This window comes from Conger conger, chromosome 2, assembly GCF_963514075.1.
Source record: "Conger conger chromosome 2, fConCon1.1, whole genome shotgun sequence".
In the NCBI taxonomy this organism is placed as follows: domain Eukaryota; kingdom Metazoa; phylum Chordata; class Actinopteri; order Anguilliformes; family Congridae; genus Conger; species Conger conger.
In genome coordinates this window covers 47,819,147-47,831,494 of record NC_083761.1, presented here as the reverse complement: position 1 = coordinate 47,831,494, position 12,348 = coordinate 47,819,147, and the positions used below count along the sequence as shown (strand labels likewise).

General features: G+C 45.7%; 1 protein-coding gene across 1 annotated transcript in view; it reads right to left on the bottom strand.

Annotated features, from left to right (window-relative positions):
- lrp2b (low density lipoprotein receptor-related protein 2b) overlaps positions 1-12,348 on the bottom strand; it is a 73,849-nt gene that overhangs the window by 17,857 nt on the left and 43,644 nt on the right. The window contains exons 48-56 of the mRNA XM_061230442.1: positions 11,728-11,932; positions 10,709-11,004; positions 9,755-10,271; positions 9,005-9,157; positions 8,378-8,548; positions 6,504-6,727; positions 6,010-6,187; positions 4,624-4,820; positions 488-733 (exon numbers count right to left, since the gene is read on the bottom strand). Coding sequence (XP_061086426.1) covers positions 488-733; positions 4,624-4,820; positions 6,010-6,187; positions 6,504-6,727; positions 8,378-8,548; positions 9,005-9,157; positions 9,755-10,271; positions 10,709-11,004; positions 11,728-11,932 — 2,187 coding nt within the window. The remainder of the gene's footprint in view (positions 1-487; positions 734-4,623; positions 4,821-6,009; positions 6,188-6,503; positions 6,728-8,377; positions 8,549-9,004; positions 9,158-9,754; positions 10,272-10,708; positions 11,005-11,727; positions 11,933-12,348) is intronic.

Below are 12,348 nucleotides of genomic sequence, written 5' to 3'. Positions count from 1 at the left end.
GACACGCTCACCAAGCCTGCATTAGCACTGCCATCTGCTGTTAGTCAACCGCAGCATCAATCAACCCACTTGGGGGCGACATGGCTCAGGCAGTAAGAGCAGTCGTCTGGCAGTCAGAGGGTTGCGGTTCAATCGCCCACCCGGGCTGTGTCGAAGTGTCCCTGAGCAAGACACCTAACCCCCAAATGCTCCTGACAAGCTGGTCGGTGCCTTGCATGGCAGCCAATCACCGTTGGTGTGAGAGTGTGTGTAAGAATGGGTGAATGAGAAGCATCAATTGTACAGCGCTTTGGATAAAGGCGCTATATAAATGCCAACCATTTACCATTTACCATTTACTCACTGCATCAATCTCCCTTCCTCCCCCTGAACGCAGCCCTGGAGCGGAGCAGAGCAGAGCAGAGCAGAGCAGAGCAGGAGTGGAGCAGAGCAGAGCAGAGCAGAGCAGGAGAGGAGCGGAGCAGGAACGGAGCGGAGCAGCACTCACTGCATTCGTTGTAGGGCTCGTCGGAGTTGTCCCCGCAGTCGTCCTGCATGTCGCACACGTAGCCGGGCGAGATGCAGCGGCCGTTGTTGCAGCGGAACTGTCCGGGCCGGCAGGTCTTCTCCGCACAGCTCTCTGTGCCCTCGTCGCTTCCATCGCTGCAGTCGGAGAAGCCGTCGCAGTGCCAGGTGCTGGGGATGCACTGCTTATTGGTGCACTGGTACTGGTTCTCCTGGCAGCGGTGGTCACCTGACACAGAGGACAATAAAGCCCAGGTTATAGTTCCTGGTCACGCTCAGAGACGGCGGGCACCAGCTCCACTGTGTTTGGGTGCAGCATAGGTTTAGGCGGCCTGTAGCGTAGTGGTTAAGGTAAATGACTGGGACACGCAAGGTCGGTGGTTCTAATCCTGGTGTAGCCACAATAAGATCCGCACAGCCGTTGGGCCCTTGAGCAAGGCTCTTAACCCTGCATTGCTCCAGGAGGATTTTCTCCTGCTTAGTCTAATCAACTGTACATCACTCTGGATAAGAGCATCTGCCGCATGCCAAGAATGTAATGTAGACCAGTCAATGGTACAATTGCAGTCAAAATACAAAGTCATATTTTTTTCCCCACAAGTCAATTTCATCTGGGACAGATTATGTCACTCTATTTTATACAGTTAGTGGAGGAGCCACACTCGGCTTCCCTATTACTCAGTCTCTAGCTCCAACAAGGTGGCGCCGGTAAACTTGACTTCCCTCGCTTCAAAATGCTTTCCACTGGCCCATGGATAGTCAGTGGGTGATGTAACGAACCACCGACTTTGTCCCAAACGTGTACCTTAACCACTACTCTACAGGCTGCCCCGATTAGACTGGTTGAACCGTCTGCAACAGCAAGAGCCAGCATCAGCAAGCGCCAGCATCAGACGTTCTGAGACGGGCAGTTCACACGGCCACAACTACTCTCTGCAACATTCTGAAATGGTTTTGTCGCGTCACAAATCTTTGGTCTGAACTGGGCTTAAAGGACAAGGGCTGTTTCTCTGACATGACAGGTGGAGCGAAGCAGGGAGAAAATTATGTTTTACTGGAGAAAATGTCACTTTGAATTTAATTCAACGCTTGGTCCTCTCAGAGGAACTGTGCCGCCTGAAATGTCATTAACATGGAAATGCGACCACAGCCATAAATTGTCATTGACTGACAGCAGCAAGCGAGGATCTATTTGCCGAAGATGGCACACTGATCACGGTTGCTCTTACACTGCAGAAAATGGCTGTCTTAACAAGCATTTTTCCTTGTAATAAATTGTTTTTCTCTCAAGTAGAAAATATTAGCTTGTTCAAACTCCTTGTATCATTTTTCTTAACAAAAGCTTGAAAATTGCATACCCAAAATAAAATGGTTACTATTCTTGAACCCTTTTGACTACAGGCATAATCCTGGTGTCTTCTGAAAGGTAACCCTTTGGGATTTGTTTTCCAATCCAACAACAAATTGATAAAAAATAATAATAATAATCTTGCACGGTGACGTCGAACAGCGGAATCTGCTGGTTGAAAATAACATTGCACTGTCATTCAATCCTTGTCAAATGGGACCAACTTCAAGGTGAGAGTGAATTATTCATCTTAACTCCATAAAATACCAGCATAGCATGTTGTTCGTTAGTAAGATAATTGTTTTCTCATGCTATTGCAAAACCATGACTTTTGCACGTCTGTTTCTCGACATCTATCAGTAGACTAGCGGCTAGTTCAGTAGGCAAATGAAACTTTTCAAATGAGTTAATTTCTCTCGCATTGTAAGGAGAGATGGCAGATAAAATATCAGGCTTCTTCCAGCCATGAACAAGCCGACCAACTTCCCCATCTTCCTCACCCCCTCCACTGCATCCTCCATCCTCGCTTTATATCGTGCAAACCTATATAAGTGACTGGGTAGAAACTGGAATGATATACGGACAAAAAATACTGGTTGGTTTTTCCAATAGAACGTTATTTATTTTCACCTAATATGATCGTGAATGGCGGCACGGATGGCGCAGTGGGTAGCACTGCTGCCTCACAGCAAGGAGGTCCTGGGTTCGAATCCCCGTCGGCCGGGGCCTCTCTGTGCGAAGTTTGTATGTTCTCCCCGTGTCTGCGTGGGTTTACTCCGGTTTCCTCCCACAGTCCAAAGACATGCAGGTTAGGCTGATTGGAGAGTCTAAATTGCCCGAAGGTATGAGTGTATGAGTGTGTGAGTGAATGGTGTGTGTGCCCTGCGATGGACTGGCGACCTGTCCAGGGTGTATTCCTGCCTTTCGCCCAATATATGCTGGGATAGGCTCCAGCCCCCCTGCGACCCTGTTCAGGATAAGCGGGTTGAGATAATGGATGGATGGATGGATGGATGATCGTGAATGAGAATTACTAGACTGGATTTATTAATCGTCAACAAAGACCCATTAAAATAACCGAGCACTTTATTACACCTACTTATTCATGCAATTATTTAATCAGCCAATTGTATGGCAGCATTGCAATGCATACAATCATATAGATATGGGTCAGGAGCTTCAGTTAATGTTCACATCAACCAACAGAATGTCGAAAAAATGTCATCAGAGGAAAATGGCCAGACTGGTCAAAGCTGACAGGAAGGTGACAGTAACGCAAATAACCACACATTACAACAGTGATATGCAGAAGTGCATCTCTGAACACACAACGCATCATAAATATAAGTGGATAGGCTACAGCAGCTAACAGTCTAAAAAAGATATCTATTAAATACCTAATAAAGTGCCGACAAAAAATACAACTATACAAAACTATACAAAAATACAAATACAATGCTATTTTAAATATATATATTTTTATATACTGTGTAGGCTGTTTTAAATGTTAATTCATGTGTTATTCCTAGGGATGTTTTGCAGAATATGCAGGAGGCACAAGCAGAGGGTCAAAAATATGGTCCCCTGTACAAACTACAGGCATGATGCACATGGGTCCAAGCAATCATGCAGTTGTTCTGTCTAAAATCAGTTATGCACATGTACAGCAGTCAATTTTGTATTTATTTTGTATTTATTTATATTACACAGAGTATAAAACGAAATAAATATAAAATGGTGACGTAAAACAAAGTAAAAGTCTGTTTGCATGCCCATCTAACCCCATCTAACCCCCCTACCCCAGTTTTCACTGATTCCTCAGAAATATTCACTCAAGAATACTCAAGAGGCTAGAGAGATGACAGATCAGATTTCTTGGCAGTCCTCCAAAGGAAGTCCTCTATTTGTTGGCCATAAAATCTCAAGAACTGTTTTTCCCAATGCGTAACAGTCTCAGTGCATGTTTTGTACTGTGTTCTTTTATGCAATCCTAACAAACTGTACATCATTGGAGACGTAATGTCATTACCTAAATGCTTCTCAGTTGTTACTTCAATACCATACCACTAGCCGGTTGTAGACTGAGCTGAATTATACTGTATTTTTTGCTCACTGATGGGGAAAATGCATTAACTGTGCAACTGGATTACCGATACGGGTCAGAGAAGCTTGTACTTGGGCTTATTGTGTTTGAGAGAGCCTATACAAAACGTAGATAATAGCATTTCTATGGTTAAGTACTTTTGTAGAAGTATGCAATGGTGAAACGGACAATGATAGTTCCTCCAGAGACTTTCTAAGTAAACAATGGATCTTCTATTGATGTTTCTCAGAATTTTTAGAATTGCAAAGTTACACATTTGGTTCGCTGGAGCCTTGCTGTAAAAAGGACATGGTATGACTTTACAATATTTCTTGTAATATGTGAATTTCTGAAATGCATGCTACCCACATGTTGCTGCTAATGGCATCTGAAAATAGGTTATACAGATAGAACCATGAGTTTTAACACTTTGAAATGGTATATCCTGTTACCATTGCACTGTGAAAAAAAAACACATTTTCCCAGGCCTGGGCTGGGTTATGCAGATTTTTTGTGAAATTTGACATTTCTCAGCCCATTGGCAAATCTTCAAAGACTAAGATACTTGTTATGACTGACTAGTTTTTTGTAGTTCAAAAGTCATGTGTTCTCTTCATTAGATGCGCTGCTGGCCTTCTGAGTGGTGCTATTTGCAAAGGATGGAAGAGAATGAGGAAGAAGGACATACTGCATAGTGCTGGGTCCTCGTCAGAACCGTCGGGGCAGTCGTGATGGGTGTCACACAGGAAGCTGGGGAAGGTGCAGTTTCCGTCCAGACACTGGAAGTGCTCGACTGGGCAGTATCGGGGTGGACAGGTGAGGGGTTCGTCCGAACCGTCGCCGCAGTCGGACTGACCGTCGCATTTCCACCAAATGGGGATACACCTAAAGGAAGGGGGACAGGGAGAGGATGTGTGTGAAAGAGAGAAAGGGATGTATTAAAAATCTTTAATAGTGTTATTCAGCCCATTGCGCTATATGGAAGTGAGGTATGGGGTCCACTCAGTCAGCATAACTATTCTAAATGGGAAAAACATTCAATAGTCTCTGCATGTAGAATTTTGTAGAAACACCAAATAATGAAAGAAAGAAAACACCAAATAATGCATGCCAGGCAGAATCAGGCCATTATCCATTAATTATTCATATCCAAAAAATTCTGGATTCACCGAAATTCAAGTCCTGTTTAAGGCAATGAAAGCCCAAGAGCTCAGTCATGAAAAACGTTCCCTCAGCGAGCAATTAATGAAGCTGACTAAACCATTAACCCAACGAACACAAAACACAGAACAGCCTCATACCAGCACTTACCAACAAATCAAAATAAACCTTGTTATGAAACAGACCAAAATCTCTTATGTGGAATATTGGGATGACGCAACCAAAACACAAAACTACCTGGAAACAGAGAAGCACTTTCTCCTACAATGTGAAAAATATTCAGAGATTCAGACACATTATTTGAACACATTTTCTGTAATTATAAAAGATTTCCTTTCCCAAAGAAATGAGAAAAAGGTACAAATCCTGCCTGGAGAAGGGCCTACACCTCCAATAGCTGCAAAGTGCATCACTGAGGGACACTAGCCTGAGGGACCACCAAAAATATATTTATTTTATTCATAATTAATTGATATTTCTTCTTTCCCTAATTTTCTTTTTTCCTGTATTATTATTATTGTTATTGCTATTATTCTTATTATTGTACCGACACTCAATGTAGACATTGCCACACTGTTTAAATTGTTGTTAGCACAATGTTCATGTTGTTCATATTCATATTCCGGTTCCATTCTGTACACTTTGGCAATATATACAAATGTATTTCATGCCAATAAAGCATTTTGAATTTGAATTTGAGAGAGGAAAGCGAAAACGAGGGCAGAGGAGAGAAAGAGAGAGAGGGCAGGAAAGAGAGAGAATGAGAGCAAAGGAGACAGCAAGAGAGGAGAGAGAGAGAGATAAAGAGCAAGACAGAGAGAGAGTGAGATCATGCAAAGGCAATAATAACAACAAAGAGTTTAAACGTAATGCACTGTGTGTGATTCCACGTCAGAAAAGGCAGTGGACTCACTTCTCATTGTCGCCACAGCGAAACTGTGTGCTGGAACAATCGGCCACGCACTGTATTTTGAATCCCACAGCAAGGCCAATGAAGTGGTCTGGACACTCGCAGGTAGAACCGGCCCCACCAGATGAGATCAGACACAGGTGACTGCAAACTATGGGGCTCGTCTTACAGGGGTTCTCACCTGGGACAGAGCAACCGGTCAATCCAATCACAATCAATCATGACACTCCAGCACCCAATCATAAAGTCCGATGAACTAACACGAAGCCTGTCAGATGCACCACTCAAAGTTTCTCCCAGACTCATAACAAGGTATAGACATTTTAACAGGGGTGGAAAAAAATACCCAGAAATTATACATAAGTTGAAGTATGGGTACTGTTTAATCAAAGTCAGAGTATCTTGCTAAAAATATACTTGAGTGAAAGTAAAAAGTAAACTTTTGAATTGCTAGGGCTATACAATGCTGAAATTAAGTAAGTGTCAGGTGCACATACTGCGGGGCTGCCTGTAGGGGTGGTACACGTGGATGTCCTGAGGCCGGTGGGTGTTGTTGACCATGGTGACCCGGCCCTCGCCTGTAAACTTGTGGGCCCGCTCCACATTGTGGGTGTTCCAGTCTGTCCAGAACACCCAATCCTCAAACAGTGTCACGGCAAAGGGGTGGGGCAGGGAGCCCATGATGGCTCGGTGACGGTTCTGCCCATCCATATCAGCATAACTGTGAAGAAAGGGTGAGTACATTTGGTTATTTATTCTGATGTGAACGCATGACACCCGCACTGTCACAGTATCAATGGTGGAACAGCTCACTGTCGCTATACACCATGTCTCTTGGTTATGTTATCTCTTCCCACAGCTTTTCTTATCATTCCTACGCTGATGACACCCAACTCTTCATTTCCTTCCCCCCCGACACCCAAATCACCACACGGATCTCTGTCTGCTTGGCTGATATCTCTGCATGGATGACTTCCCATCACCAGAAGCTCAACCTTGCCAAAACTGAGCTTCTCTACATCCCTGCTAAGTCCTCTCCGTCAATCGACCTCTCATTGACTGTTGAGGACTTTGTAGTTTCCTCCTCCCGTACGGCAAAGAATCTTGGGGTGACTCTTGATAACTGCCTCACCCTGGCTCCGCAAATATCCTCCACTGCCAGAACCTGCAGGTTCTTTCTGTATAATATACGCCGTATCCGTCATCTCCTGACTGAGAAAGCCACCCAGCTCCTAGTCCAGGCGCTCGTCATTTCCCGCCTGGATTACTGCAACTCCCTCCTAGCCGGTCTCCCAGCATGTGCCATCAAGCCCCTCCAGCTGGTCCAGAATGCTGCAGCCCGCCTGATCACCAGTCAGCCCAGGTCGGCTCATGTCACCTCACTTCTCATTGGCCTCCACTGGCTTCCTATTGCCGCACGCATCCGTTTCAAGGCCCTAGTGTTGGCATTTCAGGCTGCTAAGGGGACTGCCCCACCTTACATACAATCCCTGATCACTCCCTACTCCCCAGCTAGACCACTCCGGTCTGCCAGCTCTGGTCGCCTTACGGTTCCCTCTCTACGTGCACCTGGCGGTCGAGCTGCACGTTCACGCCTGTTTTCCGTTCTGGTTCCTCAGTGGTGGAATGACTTGCCTACCACTGTCAGAACAGCAGAATCCCTCCCCCTATTTCGACGCAGACTCAAAACCCACCTTTTCAAACTCTACCTTAGTCCTCCCTCCTGATTTCCCCTGCCCCTCCTTTCTGATATCCCTATCCTTGTCTAACCCCCCCCCCCCCCCCCAAAAAAAAAAAAAAATGCACTTCTGATGACAACTTCGTTTAGAACAGCATTTCATGTGTATTTTGCTAGTTTCTGGATGTGATGCTTTGACTTATGGTAGAACCTATGCACTTGTAAGTCGCTTTGGATGAAAAGCGTCTGCCAAATGACTAAAATGTAAAATGTAAATGTAAATGTCTTATCCTTCTGTTTAACTGGAGCTCCGTAGCAGTATGTCTGCAAGCCCATACAGTATACAACATACAACTGCACATCCACAACACTCAACGGTACTAATATATCTAAATCATAATATTGAAAGTGCTAATCTGAGACCTCAAATTGAAACTGCAGTGTGGTATAAGTGTCAAGATGCGTGTAGTTTTGGAGAGCAGTGCTGTGCAGAATATGGTGTGGAAGCGTAACAGTCTCACTAGCAGTTTTGTGTGGTGTGTGGTTTTGGTGAGAGGCATTGTGCAGAGCGTTTTGAAAAACATTGTGTTGTAATGTGTGGTTTTATTTGTGGTCTGTACATGTTGTTGCTCTGAGGAGCAGAGCGTGAGTGTTTTGGGTGTTCTGTGATGCAGTACACACTATGAAACTCACTCCAGGTAGTTGAGATGAGAATCAGCAAAGAAGATCTTGTTGGTGGTGTAGTCGATGGTCAGAGCGTTGGGCCACTCCAGCTTGGTGGTGATGATGGCGGCGGCATTAGTTCCATCCATTCCCACCCTGCCAATGTACGCCTTGTCTCCCCAGTCTGTCCAGTATAGCCACCTTGTGGAGAGGAGGAATCAGCCATGTCAACAAAATTCCCAAGACGCCCTTTCCACCACCAACTCTCCTTTCCAAATTTTACAAAGCATTAGCCAGGAAATATGACCCCTGCACACTGTATCTTGCAAAACAACCTTTAATTGCATAACTAAAGACACATTTTTTGGATACAATCCTTTGGCAGTGTCTGGACACTGATGAAGGATTGCATCAGAAATGTACACTCACTGAGCAATTTATTAGGTAGACCTGTACAACAGCTTGTTATTTCCTTTTTCATTTATTTTTCTCCTCGCATCTGTTACCTATGCTTTTAACAAAGCCTTAGCCTTAGCATGTGAATTAAGACATGATTAGCTCTGAGCTTCAGCTTTGAAGTAAACATAAAGGAATCATTCTGACTAAAAGTAGTAGTTGTATTCTGTTCATGATGACATGCGCCCAAGGCACTCATACCCAAATTTGGGGTTGACAACGACTGCCCGTGGATTTACAAAGCAATAGGTATTATTTGGCGAGATGCAGCCTTTCAAGAGCTTCTTGCGGAAACGTCCATCCAGTTCTGATACATGTAGAGCATCGTGGTAGGTGTCAACCCAGTAAATCTTTCTGCAGGACACACACACACACACACACAAGACAAGATCACTCATGACGATCATTAGACATATAGGTGACACTTCTCAATATTGAAATGTTATAAAAAAACTTGAAAGTTCATGGAATAATTGTTAACACTCACAATAATAAATGAGTGGCAATACATGTTATGATTCTTGCTGGCATGACGACTTGCATCCATTATATACTGTACAGTGAGGACTGAAAGTATTCGTACAGTGGCTAAATTTTAAAGGACTGTCATTTCTACACAGTTCACTCAATATGGATGTACATACCCTCATGTTATCCTTTTTGAGTAAATACACCAGCTCTATCCATATACATCCATGTGGAGTGAAGTGAATCATGTAGGAAATGTAGCTCTTTAAAATTGGGTCACTACTGGACTACGCGGTACTTACACTCACTGTAAGTAACAGCATTGGGGAATGCCTACAGAATAAAAGAAATGTCGGAGTGCTTTTGAGATGCTTGACCAAAAAACCCTCAGGACAATCTTAAAACTCAGCAGTGAGATGGCCCTGCTTTACAGAATTACAGTTACTCAGCCCCTCCCTTTCCCTCCCCGAGCCCCAAGCTCACCGTCCCACCCAATCGATGGCCATCCCCTCCAATCCTCCGACGTCATGGTCCAGCACCACCTGGCGGCCCGTGCCGTTGAAGAACATGCGCTCTATCCGAGAGGTGCCCACGTCGTGCCAGTAGAGGCGCTGCTCGTAGTGGTCGAAGTCCAGCGCCACCACGTTGGTCAGGCCCTGGAGCACCACCGACAGCGAGCTGCCATCGGTCGTCAGGTTGCGGATGTAGTAGCGGTTGCTGTAGAGCAGGTAGGGCGCCACGCCGCTGTTCTGCCGGCAGGTGCGGCCGTCGGGCTCCCGCACGTAGCCCGGGGCGCACTTGCAGAAGAAGGAGCCCACCGAGTTCTCGCAGATCTGGCTGCACACGGCCGGGGTTTCCCGGCACTCGTCCACGTCCTCGCAGGCCTTGCCGTCGGACATGAGCCGGTAGCCCGCCCGGCAGGAGCAGAAGTAGCCCGTTAGCGTGTCCGTGCAGGTGTGGGCGCACTGGTGCACTGCCGGGTTCAGGCATTCGTTGATGCCTTTGGGATTCGCAGAAGTCGGGATATCAGGATACACGTACGATAAATAGGGAAGGAAATCATTTTTTAGGTCAAAATTTTACTCAGGTTGTCCTACAAGCGATAATAAAATGCTTTGCATTTGAATGGATCTCTATGGGAATTGGGGGATGGGACTAGATTCAGCAATAAATTACGCTAATACAGTCATACATTTGTTGGCTGAATTGTTTTAAGTCATCAAGGGTCCAAGGTATCAAATGAGCCTCAAACCACTTCGAACTGTAATGAGGTAACGTACCCGTAAACCATGGCTGTCAACCAATCAGAATTGAGTATTTATCCAAGCCTTGTTATAAAAAAAATATAAAGATTCTGCAGCCTGCATAGTAAAATGGAATCCAGGGCACATGTATAATCCACAAGCCAAGACATTTTTCCCACAATGCCACTCTTACCACAGGCCTTCTCGTCGCTGTTGTCAGGGCAGTCCTTCTGGTGGTTGCACACCTTGTGGATGTCGATGCACTGGCCTGACTTGCACAGATACTCCCCGGGGGCACAAGTGGGCGCAGGGCTGCGGCACAGGCTGTCCAGCTCGTCCGAGTGGTCCAGGCAGTCAAAGTCGCCGTCACACACGAAGGAGCTGTGGATGCAGGCACCGTTCTGGCAGGTGAACTGGTAGCTGGCGCAGGTGTCGTACGTGCAGCCCACCTCGTCACTGCCGTCCCCGCAGTCGTTCACCCGGTCGCAGCTGAAGGGGGGGAGACGCGGACCGGACTTCATATCTCTGTCTCTCACGGACCAGCTCGTTCTGCCTTACAGACACAGCTGGGCCTCAACACCGGGCCTGGAGAGCTAGCAATTAAAGCAGCTGAAAATACAGTTTAACCACCTGGTTTCTTAGGTATGAATTGGTTACTGATTTTAATGTGAAAACAAAAACCAGGAGAAGCTGTGGCTCCCCAGGACCAAACCATTATTATATTATTGGCATTTGGCAGACGTACAGTTGATTAGACTAAGCAGGAGACAATCCTCCCCTGGAGGAGTGCAGGGTTAGCCTTGCTCAAGGGCCCAACGGCTGTGCGGATCTTATTGTGGCTACACCGGGATTAGAACCACCAACCTTGGGTGTCCCAGTCATTTACCTTAACCACTACGCTACATGCCGCCCATTGAGAGTAGAGTTAAGGATTATTGATTAGGATTATTTGTAATGTCACCTAATCATTGCTCACAGCCAACTGTATACTCATAGCTATTATAGTGTAGAAACATTGTTAGTCCTGTATGAAATGAACCGAAAGATGTATGGAATTATCCGGAATGTACTGCAATACGAAACCAAGAAATGTAAAATATTTCAATATAATTTGTATATTTCCCATATATTGGGAGATTATCCTGATAATGTTTTATTTGAACATATTTGGTGTATTCCCCTCTCTGTACGGGTTAGCAGACAGCTTCATACTGGTAGGCGATGAGGACGCAGAGGCCGTTGGAGCAGGGGAACTCGTTCATGTGGCAGGTGCGGTTGGGGCAGTTGTGCAGTTCGTCTGCCGCATCAGCGCAGTCTTTCTCGCCGTCGCAGAGGTAGCTCCGCGGGATGCAGCGCGGGCTGCCCGGGTACCAGGGCAGCGGGCAGGTGAACTCCTGCGGGCGACACGTCCTCAGACCTGACGGGTCGAGCACAGGCGGAGGATGAGCTGAGCTTGAGAGGCTCCCTTTTGATGACTTCCACACACAGTGCTCATCTGCCTTCTAAGAAACAAGGGGGGTTCTAAACCAGGGGTGTCCTATCTTGTCTGAAAATGGCTGGAGTGGGTGCAGGTTTTTGTTTTAGCCCAGCACATCAACACCTGGTTCAACTAATTAACTAAGCATAGTCTTCAATCAAGACCTTGATAAGTAGAATTGTCTTAGTGCTGTGCTAAGCCCTTTTCAGATAGAAATAGAAACACCTGCTCGAAACTGTGCTTACACTCCATGTAGCTGCCAAAACATTTTTGACTCAGGGGAATGCTATGTAAGAAACTAAGCAGTGCTGTGTTTTGGTTAGATGCTATCAGTGTTTTTTTCCAGCATATTTAAT